At 42.4% G+C, this 20,889-nt stretch overlaps 2 protein-coding genes across 7 annotated transcripts in view; one reads left to right on the top strand and one right to left on the bottom strand.

The window, feature by feature from the left end:
- The window catches only part of CXHXorf58 (chromosome X CXorf58 homolog), a 31,592-nt gene extending 22,110 nt beyond the window's left edge, over window positions 1-9,482 (bottom strand). Inside the window, exons 1-5 of one of the 2 annotated variants that reach the window (XM_009234667.3) lie at window positions 9,120-9,482; window positions 7,058-7,193; window positions 5,627-5,726; window positions 1,669-1,763; window positions 1,135-1,246 (exon numbers count right to left, since the gene is read on the bottom strand). In XM_009234667.3, coding sequence (XP_009232942.1) covers window positions 1,135-1,246; window positions 1,669-1,763; window positions 5,627-5,726; window positions 7,058-7,173 — 423 coding nt within the window. In that variant the 5' untranslated portion in view covers window positions 7,174-7,193; window positions 9,120-9,482. The remainder of the gene's footprint in view (window positions 1-1,134; window positions 1,247-1,668; window positions 1,764-5,626; window positions 5,727-7,057; window positions 7,194-9,119) is intronic. The other variant, XM_002831461.5, reaches the window with a different exon arrangement.
- A 17-nt stretch (window positions 9,483-9,499) lies between these two features.
- The window catches only part of APOO (apolipoprotein O), a 74,248-nt gene continuing 62,858 nt past the window's right edge, over window positions 9,500-20,889 (top strand). For 2 of the 5 annotated variants that reach the window (XM_054544406.2, XM_009234664.3), the window contains exon 1: window positions 9,507-9,754. In XM_054544406.2, coding sequence (XP_054400381.1) covers window positions 9,746-9,754 — 9 coding nt within the window. In that variant the 5' untranslated portion in view covers window positions 9,507-9,745. Of the gene's footprint in view, window positions 9,755-20,889 lie in introns of all 5 variants that reach the window. The other 3 variants (XM_009234662.4, XM_054544405.2, XM_002831460.6) reach the window with 3 other exon arrangements.

Genomic DNA, 20,889 nt, shown 5'->3' with positions numbered 1-20,889 from the left:
CAGTGCACTCCAGCCTGGGCAACAAGAGCGAAACTCTGTCTCAAAATAAATAAAGAAATAAATAAGTATGATGAGAATTCATGTGAAAAAAGGATAAATATTTTGAAAGTTCATTTTCTTTCTTTTTTTTTTTTTTTTTGAGATAGAGTCTCACTCTGTTGCCCAGGCTGGGGTGCAGTGGTGCGATCTCAGCTCTTCGCAACCTCTGCCTCCAGGGTTCAAGCAATTCTCCTGCCTCAGCCTCCTGAGTATCTGGGATTACAGGCATGCACCACTACGCTTGGCTAATTTTTGTATTTTTAGTAGAGACGGGGTTTCACCATGTTGACCAGGCTGGTCTTGAACTCCTGACCTCAGGTGATTCGCCCGCCTTGGCCTCTCAAAGTGCTGGGATTACAGGCATGAGCCACCGTGCCCGGCTGAAAGTTCATTTTCAATAGCATAGTCCAGACCATTTTTTTTCTAAATGTGCTACCAGAATCAAAGAAACAATAACATTCCATTAAAACAAATAAAATGGCATTAAATTAAATGTTCTGCATAATTTAAGAGCCCTGACCAATTTTAGTCCTTTTTTTTTTTGACACAGTCTCACTGTGTCGCCCAGGCTGGAGTGCAGTGGTACGATCTTGGCTCACTGCAGCCTCTACCTCCTGGGTTCAAGTGATTCTCCTGCCTCAACCTCCCGAGTAGCTGGGATTACAGGCATGTGCCACCATACCTGGCTAATTTTTGTATCTTTAGTAGAGACGGGGTTTCACCATGTTGGCCAGGCTGGTCTCAAACTCTTGACCTCAGGTGATCTGCCCGCCTCGGCCTCCCAAAGTGCTGGCATTACAGGCATGAGTCACTGCGCCTGGCCTAGTCTATTATTAACAAATCAAAATTTTAATACAAAAAAATGGATGGATATTTTCTAGAGCCTTAATTAAGTAATTCACTCCAAATTTTTTTTTTTTTTTAGCTAGTAAGTGGAGACACTTTGAAACATGGTGCTTAAAAAAAAACACACTACCTACCTGGTGGGCTGTTTCATGGTGAAATAACTTATTCTGTACAATTTGAATGCAATTCAGATACTACAAAGATGTTAAGAAGCTAAGTTAACATAAAATGTACATCATGAAACGTCACCTTACTTGACGGCATTAATACATTTTTTCCACTAAAATACTTGTAACCATGGCCATCAGTATGAAGAAAAATTTTAAACACGATGAAAGGTGGAAACGTTTCACCTCTAAATCTGAAATAAAGATAAAAATTTAGTTATTTGGCATCAGGTTTTGGGCTCAGTTGCTTTTCCCCCTTATACTTAAGATAGTTCATATAGTTTCTTGAATACAGGGTAAAGGCTATGTCAGAGCATGTAAAGAACTGGTAATGAAATGGATCACATAGGATGTAAGACCCACACTTTGGTGTACTCACAACTATTCTCATACCTGTGTAAGACTGAATACAGAATGGGAGATGAGAGCTACTCTCATGGCAACTTTTAGCCACAGAGTCATGCCTCGGTTTCTTCACATAACAAATGTAAATAAGGATAACACATTTACTTTGTAATTAAGTTCTGAGAAGTTATGAGAATTAAAAAAATCCATATCTAAGATTTCCTCATATTAACTAAGTACTTCTTGAAATAAATCAGCATAGGTACATTACCTGAATCTAATTTTACACTGCATAGTAGGATCCTTAATAAGCTTAGCCTCTAAGGGGGCCACTTTCTTCAGTATTTCATGTGTCACACAGAATTCCTGAAATAGAGGACAGTGCTGTAAAAGGAAAGCAGTATCCCACCCAGACACAATTTATCGACTATAACAGAGGCAACGTGGTAAAGTGAACAGTACGCTGGACTTGAAGTTCTGAAGGGGTGGGTTTTTGTTTTGGCACCTCCACTTACCATCTGTGTAGCCTTGAGCCAGTTACTTAATCATTTTGGCCTTCAACTTTGGGTATCTGTCCCTTTTAGAAATCAAAGGCACTATTATTTCCCTACGACAGCACTTTTCACAATATATTATAATTACTTATCAACTTGTCTGTGCCTCCTACTAGACTGTAAGCTTCATGAAGGTAGGGATGGTGGCTTTTCTCTTTACCACTATATTCCTAGCATCTAATACAGTGCCTGGAACACAGCAGATGCTTAAGAAGTATTTGTTGAATGAATCACTGTAAGATGAGGATGATAATAGTAATAAGTTACTAGCTTTTAAGCGCCTTTTATGTACCATATATTACTATGTTAGGTGCCTTATATACATTAGCTCATTTAATCCTTACATTAGCAACACTATGAGAATTTTTTGTTTGTTTTGAGACGGAGTCTCGCTCTGTTGCCCAGGCTGGAGTGCAGTGGCGCGATCTCGGCTCACTGCAACCTCCGCCTCCCAGGTTCAAGCGATTCTCCTGCCTCAGCCTCCCGAGTAGCTGGGACTACAGGCACCTGCCACCACGCCCAGCTAATTTTGTATTTTTTTAGTAGAGACGGGGTTTCACCATATTGGCCAGGCTGGCCTCAAACTCCTGACCTTGTGAGCCACACGCCTCAGCCTCCCAAAGTGTTGGGATTACAGGTGTGAGCCACCACTCAGGCTGCAGTGCAATGGCGTGATCTTGGCTCACCGCAACCTCCACCTCCTGGGTTCAAGTGATTCTCCTGCCTCAGCCTCCTGAGTAGCTGGGATTACAGGCATGCTCCACCATGCCTGGCTAATTTTGTATTTTTAATAGAGATGGGGTTTCTTCATATTGGTCAGGCTGGTCTCGAGCTCCCGACTTCAGGTGATCTGCCTGCCTCAGCCTCCCAAAGTGCTGGGATTACAGGCGTGAGCCACTGTACCTGGCCCATTATGAGAATATTATCATGCCTATTTTACAGATGAGAAGGCTGAGGCTCAGGGAATTTTTGTAATTTATAAAAAGGCATACAGGTAGTAAATGCGGAAGCCAGGATTCATTTAGTTCTGTTTGACTCTAAAGTCCCAACTCTTTCCCCCAAACAACCCCAACCAACCCCTTTATGCCTATGATAATCACATAAAAATGCACACTAAAGGGCTTTTAGGCTAGGCACTGTGGCTCACGCCTATAATCCTGGCACTTTGGGAGGCCAAAGCGGGAGGATCACCTGAGGTCAAGAGTTCAAGACCAACCTGGTCAACATGGTGAAACCCCCATCTCTACTAAAAATACAAAAATTAGCCAGGCATGATGGCGGGTGCCTGTAGTCCAAGCTATTTGGGAGGCTGAAGCAGGAGAATCGCTTGAACCTGGGAGGCAGAGGTTGCAGTGAGCCGAGATCGTGCCACTGCACTCCAGCCTGGGTGACAGAGCGAGACTCTGTCTCAAAATAAATAAATAAATAGCTTTTAAAAGGACAAAACATTATTAATTTAAGGTATTAACTTAAAGTATTACTATAACAGATAAAAAAGAATTTCCTTCTGTTACAAAAGTCTAAAAATACTATGAAACCAGCATTATAAAATTAAATACAAGTTCCATATTCAAAGACAATGGATAATAGACCTGAAATGCCAGGAGTTTACCTGGGTGGGTTTTCTCTGAAGTATTCAGACGGAGTCTTGCTCTGTTGCCCAGGCTAGAGTGCAGTGGCTCAAACTCGGCTCACTATAACCTCCATCTCCCCGGTTCAAGGTAGCTGGGATTACAGGCACACACCACCACGCCCGGCTAATTTTTTTGTATTTTTAGTAGAGACAGGGTTTCACCATGTTGGCCGGACTGGTCTCGAACTCCTGACCTCAGGCAATCCACCCGCCTCGGCCTCCTAAAGATCCCAGCTCACGCTGGGATTACAGGCGTGAGCCACTGTGCCCAGCCGTATTCTGCTTTTACTGACATCAGAAATAGGTCTGTGGGTCAGATGGTGAACGGTGTATACATTGCTCAGACTTTATTATTTTTTTCAGAGCTGCTAAAATTCCCTTAAGAGTATCACTAATTGGCCGGGTGTGGTGGCTCACGCCTGTAATCCCAGCACTTTGGGAGGCCAAGGCAGGTGGATCACCTGAGGTCAGGAGTTTGAGACCAGCCTGGCTAACATGGTGAAACCCTGTCTCTACTAAAAATACAAAAAAAAAAAAAAAAAATTAGCTGGGCATGGCGGCACGCACCTGTAGTCCCAGCTACTAGGGAGGCGGAGGCAGGATAATCGCTTGAACCTGGGTGGTGGAGGTTGCAGTGAGCCAAGATCATGCCACTGCACTCCAGCCTGGGCAACAGAGTGAGACTTCATCTCAAAAAAGAAAAGAAAAAAAAGAGTATCACTAATAATAGACTACTGGATTTATAGGTTGTTTTATTAGAATATTTGGTACTATTCCAAGGAAGGCTCCGCTAGGGTTGCCAGAGTTGCTTTCTGGAGGAGGGGGGATATGCATCTTTTTTTTTGGTTTTGTTTTTCACTCAAGTAGGATCATGCTCTTCATACTGTCTGGTGCTTGCTTTTTTAACTGATGAGCTATCTTCGTTTTCTTTCTATTGCAGAATCATGTTAAAGCTGCAAAGTTTAACACTATAAAAGCAGCAACACTTATTTAACCAGCATCCTATCGATAGATATTATACAGTTTACTTCCTTTGCTGTTACAAACAATGGTGCAATCAAATTGTATATGTACTGTAGAATAGATTCTTAGAAGTAAAATTGCTGGATAAAAGGTAAGGGAACTTTTAATTCAGAGCTTTTTGAAGGGGGACAGAGTCTCACTCTGTCACCCAGGCTGGAATGTAGTGGCGCGATCTCTGCTCACCATAACCTCCACCTCCTGGGTTTGAGCAATTCTCCTGCCTCAGCCTCCCAAGCAGCTGTGACTACAGGCGCATGCCACCACGCCTGGCTATTTTTTTGTATTTTAGTAGAGACAGGGTTTCTCAATGTTGGCCAGACTGGTCTCGAACTCCTGGCCCTCCCTGCCTTGGCCTCCCAAAGTGCTGGGATTACAGGCATGAGACGCTGCACCTTGCAGATTCGGAGCTTTTTATTGTTGGAAGAGAACTGTCTCACATTTTCAAATCAGGAATCAAATTTAAAAACAAAACAAAACAAAACAAGCAGTATATTAATTTCAGAAAAAAATAATAGTCATCCACATTTTAAAAAATCCAGAAATACTCATTTAGGGCTAACAGAAGAAACAATTCCAGAACTCCATGTGATATTATTAGATCCAAATAGAAGAGATAAAGAAAGGGCCAGGCGTGGTGGCTCACGCCTGTAACCCCAGCACTTTGGGAGGCCAAGGCAGGCAGATCACGAGGTCAGGAGATCGAGATCATCCTGGCTTACATGGTGAAACCCCATCGCTACTAAAAATACAAAAAATTAGCCAGGCATGGTGGCAGGCGCCTGTAGTCCCAGCTACTTGGGAGGCTGAAGCAGAAGAATCACTTGAACCTGGGAGGCAGAGGTTGCAGTGAGCCGAGATTGTGCCACTGCACTCCAGCCTGGGTGAAAGAGCGAGACTCCCTCTCAAAAAAAAAAAAAAAGAGGAGATAAAGAAGGTTATCTATTCAATCTTTAATTAATAGATCTTTCAGCTTGATAATTAAATCTATCAGAGAAAAAAAAAAAAAGCAAAATACATACCGCTGCACAAATTGCGTGTTTTAGGAGTTGAAATATCATTTTGTTTGTATGAGATAACCAAGCCCTCTGTATTATTTGAGCCGAAATGTCTTTAAGCATTCTGAGAGAAAAAAAAGAGGTTAATATTTATAGTTTTCATTTTCCTAAAACCTTAGAGAACTATCAATTTATGCTTCCTCCTCCTGTACCTCCCCATCCCCCACTCTAAGACTGACCTAATGAGGAACCTTTGGATGTGGTAATTGGAAGTGGTCATTTGCAAAATCCACTCAGAATGAGGATATGAAATACTTGAGGAGATTTCCCTTGAGATTAAAAAAAAAGTCCTGGCTAAAACTTTATCATCAAAAGGCATATAAAATATAAATATATCATTAAGAGGCATGTATATTATAAATAAAAAGTGTGAGGAGACAAGCTTACTTCCCAAAAACATTCACGACCTAAAATGAAACGTCCAACTAGTTCAAGTGCTATGAAAATGGAATGGGGAATAGTCAAAGTTACAGGAGGCCCAGTTCTCTTCTGGGGGTGGATGACTATGCCCTAGAAAAAGAAACTTCCTTCTCGGATCTTTGCTTGAACCAGGCTCATCCAGGTCATGTCAGAATTATTCTACTTTTGATCATATCCCAGCACTGGTAGATTGTAGGGGTCTCCTCCTTCATACCTTCTTACCCCATAATTAACCCTTACAGCACTATGTACAAAGACGGGTACTCCTGCATAATGCTACCCATTGGCTGGCAAAATGCAGGCTACAAGATATAAAGAAGAAAAGGCTAGGCCAGACACAGTGACTCACGCCTGTAATCCCAGCACTTTGGGAGGCCGAGGTGGGCGGGATCACCTGAGGCCAGGAGATCGAGACCAGCCTGGCCAATATGGTGAAACCCCGTCTCTACTGAAAATATAAAAATTAGCCAGGCGTGGTGGTGCATGCCTGTAATCCCAGCTACTCGGAAGGCTGAGGCAGAAGAATCGCTTGAACCCGGGAGACAGAGGTTGCAGCGAACCGAGATCGCCCCACTGCACTCCAGCCTGGGTGGCAGAGTGAGACTCTGTCTCAAAAAAAAAAAAAAAAAAAAAGAAAGGAAAAAGCCTGAAGTATGGAAACAAACCTTTGAATCCTATCTGATGCCATTTATTAGCTGATAACTTTCTGCAAGCCACTTACCTTATCCCGGTTGCTACTACTTCATTTATAAAATGTAAAAATTGTTTCACAAGGTTGTGTAAGGATCAAGTAGATGTGTGTTAATATGCTTTGTAAATTAGAAAACGCAATTATAATTATTCAATTTGAAAATAATTTTAAAACACAAAATCTTTGATTTACAAAACAAGAAGCATTTGAAGTTATCTGAATAAGTACTGTTTGGAAACTGTACAGTTGTGGAAGATAACATAAGGCAAAACACAGGTACTTACGATAGTAATGATCTTGCATTTGGTGCATTTGCGAAATGTACTCTGCGAACTTTTTGTAAGGATTTTGTACCCGATTTCAGAATACCTTTACCTGGTACATTTGAGGAACGATTCATTTTCCCTCCAATGAACTAATCTGAAAGTACATAAATTAACCTTTTGAGGTCATAATTTATACTATTACACTGTTTGGACAAGACTCAAGTGCCATATGATTGTTGTACTAATTCTCAATCCTTTAAAAAGGAAAGTATTGTGGATCTCTTAAAGTTGCTTATAGTTTACATTCTTTGTGTACTAAAAATATTATATGGTATATGGAAAAGACAAGTAAATCTATCCATAGCCTTCTAACTGGTCTGTCTCCAGTCTTTTTCTTCTCTTATTCATCTTCCACACTACACCTGGAGTTAACTTTTTAACTCAATAATTCAATCTCCTCACTCTCCAGCTGTCTACCAACAAGCTCATTGAGGGCAGGAGGCATCTTGTTAACTACGGAGTCCTCAGTGCCTAGCACAGTGGTGAGTTTTTACATGTTTGTCTAAAAACGTTTTGTCCCAGTTTTATCATCAAATAGCAGTGAGACTTTGGGCAACTCACTTAACCTCTCAGTGGTTCAGTTCCCTCCTTGGTAAAATGAGAGGGTATACACTAAATTTCTGATTCCACCTCCAACTTTCTATTCTTTAAAGCAACCAATTTGGATGCAGTAACACTCCAATTTGGATGCAGCTCCCAAATTCTTACTCACTACTTGGTCTCTGTTACTAAACCAGAGGCTCTTTATCATTTCTTTTGGTGCCATGGACCCCTATGGACAGATCTCTTCTAAGAATTGGTTTTAAAACGCATAACATAAAATACAAAGGATTACAAAGTGCTCCAATTATATTGAAATCATCAAAATATTTTTTAAAACAAAAGTATAGTAAATGTGTCTTCTTAATGCATTAAATGAGCTCTAATAACTACTGTATTTTTGAAGTAGTAATGAGCATAAATATTTCAAGATCCCTGACATGACTGCAATGTAACATGAAAATATCTGTGCTTTCCGTTGATGACAAAGTCATCAATGCTAATACTACTGTGGCTTGTTATCTACACTATAATTGAAAGAAACAAAGTTCAGTTAGAGGTTAGTGAAAATGAAGTTGTCATTTTTTTCCCCCATACAAGTTCACATACCCCCTGAATTAAGAACTTCTGCCCTAATTTATCAATATGTTTCACACTTTTATGTATGTGTGATGTTACACTGCTGATGCAGAGAGCCTTCTGAGTCTATTCAGTATTTCTCCTTGGGGATGCCTTGGAATATACAATCCTCTTAAGAAAGAGAAAAGCAGCCTTTAACATCTGGGAGCTGGCTGGCAGTCATAGCTGGGCCTTGGTGTTACCACTGCTTCCTAACAACACCCGATGGAGAGCAAAGCTCCTGCTTCCTTGAACTCGCCCCAAAATCACCGAACCAAAGCCCAAATCCTATAATAAATCTCTGTTACTGAAATATGTCACTGTGTTCCTACATGTGCGTTCTCCTTGCAGCAATGAGAAACCCAATTTCTTCAGCTACAGGTGTGCCCCTAGTGGTCTTTGGCTGGAGGGCAGTGGCACATCACTGTACAAATTCTAAATTTTTCCAGATGCTCGCCTGGATGGGGCTTACACTTTTTATAGGATTAGGGCAGAAATACAGAATGAAATAGGAAATACATCCTCATTATGAGACAGTGCAACAATTGTTTTGGCTAGAACACAGATTTCAAAGGCAGACTAATGGGTTTGGATCCTAGCTTCCCACTTTCCGTGTGGTCTTGTACAAATTCTACGTGCCTCAGTTTCTTCATCTATGTATTGGGAATAATAATCATGCCCACCTACTTCCGTCGTTGGAAAGATTAGATGAATGTGAATAAAGAACTTAGATCAGGGCTGCGCGTATCAAAGTGCTGTATCAGTGCTTGTTTACTCTTGTTAATAAGATAATTATTGCCATTATCATTTACTTCTACAAGTATTGAGGGACAAACATTTGATTCCCAGAGAGGAGGCTTACCGCTTGTTTCTTAACGGCAAAAAATAAGGTCAGAGCCTTTTCCGATTAAAGGACACAGCATATTAGTTTAAATTTAAAACCTGAGAAACCTCCAGTCCACGGTTAAAACCTTTCGTAAGGTAAATCCAGGCCGCCAACCGGCGGCTTCCGGCTGCGAGGCTTTCGAAGCCGCCCGAGGCCCTCCAAGCGCCCCCTCCCGGCAGCCTCTGCTCACAGAAATCCCGGTACACGCCGCGGGGCGCCCAGTCGCCGCTGCAAAGACAGTTTCTCAGCGCCGCGCGACGCCAGGCACCTCCCTCCTCGCGCCTCCGCGTACCGCCCACACAGAGCCGGCGCTTTCTTGCCGCCTAGCAACCGCCTGCGGAGGGGCGGAGCCTCCTGGAGGGCGGGGTTTGCGTTCACCCGCTGCCCGGGCGCGACGCGCTGCGGCTCAGCGACGCGGCTTCTAGAACGGGGTGATTGAACTAAACCTTCGCCGCACCGAGTCTGCAGTACGGCCGTCACCCGCATCGCTGCCTGCTTGCGGTTGGAGAAATCAAGGCCCTACCGGGCCTCCGTAGTCACTTCTCTATAGTGGGCGTGGCCGAGGCCGGGGTGACCCTGCCGGAGCCACGGCTGCCAGCGACATGTTCAAGGTGAGAGCGTGGAGTCGGGTCACAGCTGTCACCGCCCCCTCCCGGCCGCCCGAGCCCTCCCCGCGCTCTCTTGGGGCCTCTCTGCAGGCCAGGCCCGGTTCACCCCGAGGCTTTTCCCGCCACTGGGCCGGCTGCGTCCCGGCCCCGCGGTCCGTTCACTGGTCTACTGGGGATGAGCGGCTGCCAGGCGGAGGCGGGAGACCCCCGGGTGGGTGAGGGCGGCCCTTTGGGTTGTGCTTTCGTGAATTAAACACTTTGAAAATTTAAAGTGCCTTCCCCCAAAGTATCCATCCCCTCGGCTAGTACTCTCTTGGGATCGTGGGTAGGGTGAGGCCAGCTCAGGGCACTGTGGGGTTCGCGGCCTTAGTTGCCTGGCAGGGTCAGGTTTCAGAACCTGATGTGTGGACGGGGGAGGGTCATTTTAGGAGAAGCTGGGCAGGGTATGGGGGAGGCTGGGGTGGGATGGCTGGGTGACGAGGGAAGCTGGAGCTTTGCTCCACTCCTCAGGGAACATTATTTAATACGGACCAGTGGACCCCCTTCCCTGCGTTTTGTGAACTCGTGTCCTTTGGAAAAAAAATCGACTTTTACAATGAAGATTTAATTTCGAAAATCTGCACTTTAGCATAAAGCCATTATTCTACTTTTTAAAAAGTAAATTATATGTGTTTTGTCATAAAAAATCACAGGCTACCAGAAATTAATCTACAAAATTGAGTCTTCAAGAAGCATAGTACTCATAAAATAGTGCTAATGAAATCTCAGAATTGTACTATTCATTTAAAAGTTTTATTGAGCTCTGCAATGTGCTTTGGGTACGTTAATAAAGGCTGTAAAATCAGAACATGCATTCTGCCTTCTAGTCCTGGCATTGCCACTTTCTAGCTGTGTGACCTTGGGCAAGTCACTTACCTTCTCTGTGCCTATCTTCCTTTGGTGAAATTGGGGTAATAACATCTATCTCATAGGGTTGTTATAAGGAATAAGTTCGTATGTGTAAAGCACTTGGAAAAGGCCTAGTATTTGCTCTTACTCTGTTTTCAGGCCGCTCACAGTTTAGTCAGGAAGACAGATCCTATAATCAACGTTCATTTGATAAATTTGTGTGTTAAACACCTGTTATGTGCTAGGAGCTCAGCTCCATTTCAGGGTTACAACAAGGAAAGATATGCTGTGGCCAGTTTAACTATATGTGTACCAACAATGTAGTAAAGTAGTAAAAAGAAGAGCAGGATCCACTTGGCTTAACCAGGGGTTCCTAACCTGCGGCCCTCAGCTCCTCAAAGGATCTGCACATAGATTTCAGAGGATCCCTGAACTTTGATGGGGAAAAAAATAACTATTTTTAGCAGTCTCCAATTGGAATTGAGCACTTCCTTTAGTTACGCATATGGGTAATTTCTCTGTTATCTATTGTTGGGTAACAAATCACTGCAAACCAGTGCCTTAAAACGAGAATTGTTTCTCAAAATCTGTGGGTTGGCTGGGCAGTTCTCCTGGTGGCTTGACTGAAAGTTGGCTTCACTGCCATGTCTGGGGGCTTGGTGCCCCTCCATGTGCCTAGGTTGGACTTCCTCACTTGGTTGCTGACTTCCAAGAGGGCAAGTCCCAAGGCACAAACACAGCATCATGTTTGCTGATGTCAAAACAAGTCACGTAACCAAGTCCAGAGTTGATATGGTGGGGAACTACACAAGGTCAGAGATACGAGTTGGTGCACTTCGCTGGGGGCCATTCATTTTACAAGCTCCTACTGTAACAAATCACAGTAGTACTAGCAGTACCTGTTACCAGTAGAAGTCACATTACCAGCACAAGTCACAGACATTTTCATATTACATTACAGTTGTTGCAGATGTCAAAATATCATTTATGCTCATTACTACTTCAGAACTATGGTAGTTATAAGACTCACTGCTAGATCTTTTTGTTTAGTGGGCTAGTAAAGAAGCACATACTGCTTATATCAGATATTTGAGTTTAAAAAATAAGATTATTTCAATATAGTTGGCACTTTTTTGTACACAATTAGAAGCATTATTTTGAGAAGGAGTCTATAGGACTCACTGACGGTCAAAGAGGTCCATGGCAGAAAAAAAGGTAAAGAACCCCTGGGGACTTCAGAGAAGGCTTCACAGACGGGACACTTAAATTTAGTTTTGAGACAGGTAGGAGTTCTTCAGGTAAATGAGCTGGGGAACATCAGTGGTATTCCATTGGGGGCAGTGCTGGAAGCTCAGTTTTGATGTGTCAAGGGAAAGATACAGTGAGCTGAGATTATTATTATTATTATTATTCTTGTTATCATTATTATTTTTTTCAGACAAGAGTCTGGCCCCGTTGCCCGGGCTGGAGTGCAGTGGTACAATCTTGGCTCACTGCAGCCTCTGCCTCCTGGGTTCAAGTGATTCTCCTGGCTCAGCCTCTGAGTAGCTAGGATTACAGGCGCCCGCCACCACGCCCAGCTAATTTTTTGTATTTTTAGTAAATACAGAGTTTCACCATGTGTTGGCCAGGCTGGTCTCGGAACTCCTGACCTCGTGATTCGCCCGCCTTGACCTCCCAAAGTGCTGGGATTACAGGTGTGACCCACCGCACCCGACTAAACTGAGATTATTTCAGGTGAACACGTACTTTGGGTAGAAAAGATCACAACAAACCCTGGAGGACACCAAAATGTAGGAATAGGCAGAGGAAAGGGGGAGGCCAGACTTGAGAAGTAGAAGTAGGAGCAGAAAAGAGTGATGTTTAGAAAATCGAGGGAGAAAAGTTTCAAGGAGAAATGGCTATGTTAGGATGCTTTCAGCTGGGAAGACCCAATTGCTTAAATAGTAAGGAAAATTCTCTCACAAAGTCCAGAGGAAGAATGGATTCCAGGCGCTGATTCAGTTGGTCAGCAGTGTCAGGCCAGGCGCGGTGGCTCACGCCTGTAATCCCAGCACTTTGGGAGGCCGAGGCGGGCAGATCACGAGGTCAGGAGATTGAGACCATCCTGGCTAACATGGTGAAACCCTGTCTCTACTAAAAATACAAAAAATTAGCCGGGTGTGGTGGCAGGCGCCTGTAGTCCCAGCTACTCTGGAGGCTGAGGCAGGAGAATGGCGAGAACCCGGGAGGCGGAGCTTGCAGTGAGCTGAGATCGCACCACTGAACTCCAGCCTGGGAGACAGCAAGACTCCGTCCCCCCACAAAAAAAAAACCAGTGTCATCAAGGACCCATCTCTTCTTGGCTTTCCACAGTCAGGTTGGTTTCCTTTAGGGTTGCAAGATGACTACTAGTAACATACACACTTTCTCATTCTCTAGAGCAAGAGGAGGAGAGAGAAAAAACTCCCACACTTGGTTCTTCAGTCTGATTGGACCAACTTAGGTCAGTTGTCTGATGCTGTAACAGTTGTCAGAGGAATGCCATGATGTGATTGGCTTAGACTAAACAGGATCAACCCAGGGTGGTGTCACTTAATCACAGGGGAGAGGAATGCATTCATGAACACAATGGAGTTCTTTTAGGAAGGAAGAGGGAGAGTAGAGACTGGATATGCAACCAACAATGTCCATGACAGAGATATAAGCTAGATGAGATATGAGTTAGTTACATATCATGAGTCGTGTTCATTGATTTGGGCACTTTGGAAAGCTTTCATGATCCTTATACTTTAAGTTTACTGATGGAAGTGAAGGGTAGATTAACCTGGGTTGGTGACTGAGGGCCAAGTAAATGGACACTATGATGGTTGATAAGCTTGACTGTCAAGAGAAGGAGAGAGAATTTGGTAACTAGAGGGAAATGTTCAGTCAAGATTCTAGAGAGAATACCTCAGCTGTGCAAGGGAGAGATATTCCCATCTGAGAGATGGAAGGAAAAGAAAGGTGCGAGGGATTGTAGACCAGTGGTTCTCCATAGAATGGTACGACTCTACAGAATGGTATGTTTTGGAAACTTGTGGGGTTGTTCTTTTTTTCTTTTTTAACTTTGCAAAAATTATAACTGAAAATGGGGTTGTTCTTTATGTCTTTAGTTGTGTTGAACATTTACATACTGAAATATAATTCACATAAATCTTTCCTTTTTATTCACCTTTATGCTACCATCAGAGTATACTGATTTACTTTTTGGACTTATGCATGTAACTTAGTGATGAATTTTATTTCAGGATACCAAAAGAGTGTCACAAAATATTTGTCATAAAATGGTGATGTTAGGTCTAGTAGTTGAGAACCAGTGCTTGTCAAACTTTAATGGGCATGTGACTCTTGTTAAAATGGATTCCAATTCAGTAGGTCTGGGACGCGGCCTCAAATTCTCCATTTTTTTTTTTTTTTTTTTCGAGATGGTGTCTCGCTCTATCACGCAGGCTTGAGTACAGTGGTGCAGTTTCTGCTCACTGCAACCTCTGTCTCCCAGGTTCGAGCAATTCCCCTGCCTCAGCCTCCTGAGTAGCTGGGATTGACAGGTACACGCCACCATGCCCGGCTAATTTTTTGTATTTTTAGTACAGACGGGGCTTCACCATGCTGGCCTGGCTGGTCTCAAACTCTGACCTTGTAATCCGCCCGCCTCAGTCTCCCAAAGTGCTGGGATTACAGGCGTGAGCTGCCGCACCCGGCCAGATTCTTCATTTTTTAACTAGCTCCGGGTTCTATAGTTTTCGTTGGTCCCCTTTGAATAGCAAGAATCGAGGCAAATCAGTAGATGAATGGTTCTTGTGTTTTCGAGATGGATGGTCTTATGAACATGGTGGGATTTGGGAGAGGCACTGACCAAGGAACAAAAAGATAGGCCAGACCCTTTGAGGGCTCTGCTGAGAGCACTCCTCCTGCATGTTTGTGCAGAGTGGGGATGGAGTAAACGGTAGGATTGATCGGGATTTGGGAGTTAACAGCTTGGGTTAACTAGAACTGGAGGGCAAAGGAGTTAATAGTATAGGTGTTGGTAGTAAAAGTACAATGATAGTAAAAGTGCAATGTGTCTGACTAGTTATGTGCATATTAAGTACACATTGTACTTAAAATATATACTGCAATGTTTTGATATATTTATTCATCTTCAGGTCACTAGGGGGCATTGGTGGATTAAAAAACACATTTAAAAAGCTGCCCAGTATTTGCATTCCATTGTAGGAAGCAGCTTTTCCTTGTGCTGCTGCAGGAAGTTTGAATATTGCTTTTACATATACCCAGATTCACGTTATTAGATTTCCTTCATTACACAGATTTTATCCTAGTCCAACTATGGGCTGGGCATCATGCTGGACCCTGGTGGGTACAAGTGAAAAGACCCAGTTCTTATCTAGGAGAGAAGTCCCAAATCTGGCCACACATCAGAATTATTCAAGGAGACAGTTTCCAAGCCCCTGCCCATGATTCTGACTGACTTTTTAGGTGAAGTCCAGGAACCGCTAGTTTTTAAAAAGCCCCCCAAGGTGATTATGAAACTTTCATTTCAGAAGCTCACAATGCAGTTACCAGCACAGACATTAAAGGTCCGTTAACGATGCAGTGGGTCTCAACCTTGACTGCATGTTAGAGCAACCTGGGGAGCTTTTAAAAGTCCCGATGCCCAGTCTAGAACCTATACCAATGACATCAAGAATCTCTAGGGGTAGGATTAGGCATCTAGTTTTTGGAGCAAGCAGCCAGCCTTGAGATCTACTGACTTAGAGGGAAGAGCAACAGCAGGGGGCATCAGAAGGCTTTATAGAGAAGCACATGCTTATGCTGACCTTTGGAGCTAGGCAGACAAGGTTGAAAGGGCCTTCCAAACAGAAGAAAAGCACGTGCAAGGACACAGAAGTGTGATAGAGTTCAGAACAGTGTTAAGACCTTGGGCTTCACTGTGTTCCTTGTGAAAGACACTAAAGTTTTCTGTAGCTGCTTCCTCATTTGTGAAACAAGGATGAGATGCTTACCAACCTCAAATTATTGTGTGAATTAAATTCATTCCTACCCAAAGCTTAGAACAGTGCTTGGCCCAAAGTAAGGGCTGAAGAAATGTGAGCTGTTACTTTTAGTTGGCATCTTGTAAGATGGCATCTTGTAACTACCTGTGTTATGGTGGTGCACGGTCTTGGGGCTCTCCAAAAGTATTTTTTATTTCAAAACTTGGTAGTCAATTGGATGTGGTAGATGAGGGAGAAGGATAAATTAAGGATTCTGCGCAGGCTTTTGACTTTTAACTGTGGGAACTATTCATTGAGGTGGGAAAGTGGAAGAAGGTTGAATTTGGTTTGAGGGGGAGGTGATGGTTTGGTTTTGAACAGGTTGGGCTTGCTGAAATATCTGGGCATTGGGAGGGGGAAATCAGTTGATGTAGAACCCCAGGGTATGGACTTTTCCTGCCACAGACGTGGGCTGGAAATTGGGAAATCATCAGCTGCTAACTGAAGCCTCCAGGGCAAGAAGGTGGCCTAGTGAAAACTGGTCTGTGTCACTTCCTTCCTCAAGGGCAAATAACATGACCTGTACTCAGAGCTCACCACACCAAGGAGCCTGAGTGAACATGTCCATGACTATAAGGTGTTATTACCTCACACATTCTTTGTGGCTTAGTGTAATACTTGCATTGCCTGTCTTCCTGAAATTAATTTTCTTATCATGTTACTAGTATGTTACTAGAACTGCGGGGAGAATTACAATGCTAAATGGAAAAGGAAAATCATCTGTAAATTGGAAGAGTAATGTAACTTTTATACTTGAGCATTATTTTAAAAGCCACATATTTGGAAAGATAATGAAGGTTTTTTTTCCCTAACAGTTTAAGCATCTTCAAGGGAATTCTTCTTGAGGAATTACAGTAACTACATTTTTACTCACATAAATACATTTTTTATGTGCAGAATCAATTGGTTGTTTCTTTTTCCTTTCTTAACTTTCAAAGAAGTTAGACAGTGGATCACAGAGACGAAGAAAAAACTGCTCTGTAGCTCTGGATGCAATCTTTTCAGCCTCAGGTTCTAGTTGTGTTTCTGGCTGAGTGACCTTGTTTCTGGCTGAGCGACCTTGTTGAGATTTCTTTTTTTTTGAGCCGGAGTCTTGCCCTGTCACCCAGGCTGGAGTGCAGTGGTGCAGTCTTGGCTCTCCGCACCCTCCGCCTCCTGGGTTCAAGCCGGTCTCCTCCCTTAGCCTCCCAAGTAGCTGGGACTACAGGCATGCGCCAGCACGCCTGGCTAATTTTTGTATTTTTATTAGAGATGGAGTTTCACCATGTTGGCCAGACTGGTCTTGAATTCCTGACCTTAAGTGATCTGCCCTCCTCGGCCTCCCAAAGTTTTGGGATTGCAGGCATGAGCCACCATGCCCGGCCAGTTGAGATTTCTTAATCTCTCAGCATCCACTGATCATGATCCTGTGGGGATAGTAGTATGTCCCTCTGTATCTCACAGGATTGTTCGGAGATTCAATTGAGATAATATGTGAAAAGAACCGTGAACTACAAAGCACTATATCAATGTAAGGTGTTTTCTGTTCCTCTTGTATCACATTTGTCCACTGAAGTGATCTATGCTTGCAGGTTAGCACTCTGGACTTAACAACTGTAAAAAGTGAATTAATTTGGGTTATTTCACTTCTCATTTGGAAATGAATTCTTCTCAGGACACTGTAGCATTCTTCTATCTACTTCTGAAATGCAGATAGCCTCACAGTTGTAGCTAACACTGGAAGAGGAGAAAGAAGAAGTAAAACAATACATTAAAAGAATGGAGAGATTAGAAACACAGTGGAGGAGAAAAGTAGATAATGTACCAGATATTTATGATAAATGAATTGATTACCCCATGAGGCCTGTTGATATTTGTAGACTTTTATGACGTAAAGGTTTAATTTATAATCTATATATATATGTGTTCCACACCCATGTCCTTTCTAGGCTAGACTGGAACTTCTTAGAGGCTAGGAAATGAACTTTCATATTTGTTTGTATTGTACATTTAAAATTAGATATATAAATGCAAGTTATTAGGTGTGTAACAGATCTCAATAGCAAAGATATCTGTTTCAAAAAGTTTAGACTTATTTTTAATATGACAAGAAAGTACTAAAAGATCTTTAAAATAAAGGAATTGAAAGCGTGTATCAGTTGATTTTCCCCAATAATGCTTAAGTGGAATTTTACAGTTCATACAGCATGAAACTTTATATATTTTCAGGGACAAAAAAATCCTAGTCTGAAGATATATTTTAGAATTTGGAAGTTATTTATTTTTCACTTTTGCTGGGTTTTTCCTAATTTTTGCATAGCCTCATGCCAGTTTTGTTAGAAAATTTAATCAGTGCCAATTTCTTAATGTGGTAGGTTTTTAAACTTATTTTCAGTGTTCACTAAAACTTGGAGAAGCAGGAATGTAGGGCAAGGGTCGTAGAGTTTTCAGTATGCTGAAAGCCTATAACTTTGATTGTTAAGCTGTATTTTCCTGATACAGCTTTATGCATTATGGATAGTATAATTGAATTTTAAGTGAATATTATTTTAAAGGCACTTTAAGTACAGTTATCCTTTGTCTTCCTATTTCTGGCTGTTTGAAGCAATGAAGTGTGTTTTATTGAAAGCCCACACTGGCTCCCGCTTAAGGACTTCTTTGTTTGGTTCCATGAGGATGAGGAGCCCCCTCTGTGCGAGCTGGAGATAGATCTACAAGTGCATGTTCATTGCCTTAGTGTGGAGGAATTCCCAGTAGTTTCTTTTTTCAGATATTCCTGAAAAGAAGTCTATTTCTTCTTCTGAACAGTCTTTTAAAATAGGATATATGAAACTAACTAATAAAGGTTCTTTTTTCTTTTCCCCCATTCCACAAACTTCAGTGCTTGTGAACTAGCCTGTTTTTCTTTGTGCTTGCTGAAAATGAGTCTCCTCTCCTATTAGAGGTGCTGATTCATGTGACATGGGTTAGACTGGTGAGTGAGTAAGTAAGCAAAAAGTGATTATGAGGGCTCCAAGAAGTTTCCTACATTGTCTGTTGATGGTTTACCTCACTTGGCAGATAGAACTGAGCCTGTTTGTGGAGTCACACCATTTGGGAGTCCTGTTAAAGTTGCTGGGTATAGTCCAAACATTTACCTTCCTTGTTTTTGTTCCTTATTTTTGCACAGATTTTCATTATGAGGTCAGATGGTCATCAACCGAATTGGGTCTTGTACGTGATTTTTTTTTTTTCAAAAAAGGCTTACAGTTTTCCTTAAAGAAGAAAAACTCCCATGAATAACTGAGATGAAGTCGAAGGCAGTTTTCATTAGTGAGTTTAGAGTTCTCTGTGCACATGGTGGTCTGTTAAGATATGAAACCTGGGTCTAGGCCCGACGTGGTGGCTCACACCTGTAATCCCAGCAATTTGGGAGGCTGAGGCAGGAGAATTCCTTGAGTCCAGGAGTTTGAGACCAGCCTGGGCAACATGGCGAAACCCCGCCCGTCTCTACAAAAAATGCAAAAATTAGCCAGGTGTGGTGGCGCCTGCCTGTAGTGCCAGCTACTCGAGAGGCTGAGATGGGAGGATCACTTGAGCCCAGGAGGTTGAGGCTGCATTGAGCTGTGATTGTGCCACTGCATTCCAGCCTGAGTGACAGAATGAGACCCTATCTCAAAAAAAAAAAAAAAAAAAAAAAGAGATATGAAACCTGTGTCTAGATAGATTTTTTTTTTTTTTTTTGAGACAGAGCCATGTGTTTAGATAGAAACCTGTGTCTAGATAGATTTTTTTTTTTTTTGAGACAGAATCATGCTCTGTCGCCCAGGCTGGAGTGCAGTGGCACAATCTTAGCTCACTGCAACCTCCACCTCCCAGGCTCAAGCGATCCTCCTGCCTCAACCTCCTGGGTAGCTGGGACTATGGGCACGTGCCACCATGCCCAGATAATTTTTTGTATTTTTTGTAGAGAGGGGGTTTCACCTTTAGCCTGTTGCCCAGGCTGGTCTTGAACTCCTGGGCTCAAAGGATCCGCCCACTTCGGCCTCCCAAAGTGCTGGGATTACAGGCATGAGCCAGCATGCCCTGCCCAGATAGATTTTACTTTGACAGAATAGCTCTCCTATTAAATGATGTACATTTTATTAGTTGCTTGAAAACACAGATGCATTTGAAAAGCTAAACTTGAAGTAAATGTTCCCCTATGATTTTTTCCTCCCTATATTTCCTTAATTCAGAAAAGATTGAGTGGATCCCAGGATGCCATTCTAATAGAGAAAAAAGCATATATATATATATATATATATAGGAGTCTTAAGTAGCAGTAAATTTCTGTCTGGATGAGGAAGTTCAAAATAAATTCTGGACTTGATAAATTACATATTATCTGTGTTCCAAGTCTTTAAAACCAGTATAGCCCAACTGGATGACTCAAAACCTGCCTAAATGAACAATTATCTCACTCTTTGGACCTGAGGTTTTCTTCCTGTTTATCACACAAGTTTATTATTTTTCTACATGAATTTTATAAAATCTAATCGTTATTTTTAAAGAGTAGAAAATTAAACAATTGCAGATGAGACATTTTGTTTGCTTTGCTGACCTAATTTTGTGGTGAATTGTACCCTCCAAAGATAAAACAGAACTTGGTTTTCTGTGAGAAAAAGATAATATTAGTCTTGAAAACAGCCTCATTTTTTTCTCTGCTTATCTCTTTAGATTGTAGTCTGTTTACAGTGGATGAGAAAGAACTAGGAAATACCAATTACTGTAGTATAGAACTAAAGAATTAAAAATTTCTCATAAAATAGTTCTATGTTTGTCATATTAGGAAGAGTTTTTTTAATGTTGTTTGAAGTCTAAACTTTACTGGGCATGGTGGTTCACACCTGTAATCCCAGCGCTTTGGGAGGCCAAGGCAGGAGAGTTGCTTGAGGCCAGGAGTTCGAGACCAGCCTGGGAAACATAGTGAGACTCCATCTCTACCAAAAAAAAAAATAGCTGAGTGTGCTCCATCACACCCATAGTCCTAGGTACTTGGGAGGCTGAAGCAGAAGGATTAGGTGAGCCCAGGAGTTCAAGGCCACAGTGAGCTATGATTGTACCACCGCACTCCAGCCTGAGTGACAAAGGGAGATAAATTCTTGGCTTTATATCCTCCTTTGCTGTGAAACAGATCGAAATGATTGTGGGTTTTATTGTTACTGTTAAAGTATGAGTGCTCCCAAATTTTACATT

The sequence above is a fragment of the Pongo abelii genome, chromosome X (genome assembly GCF_028885655.2).
Source record: "Pongo abelii isolate AG06213 chromosome X, NHGRI_mPonAbe1-v2.0_pri, whole genome shotgun sequence".
NCBI lineage: Eukaryota > Metazoa > Chordata > Mammalia > Primates > Hominidae > Pongo > Pongo abelii.
Note: the sequence above shows the minus strand (reverse complement) of the source record. Positions and strands in the feature narration are given on the sequence as shown.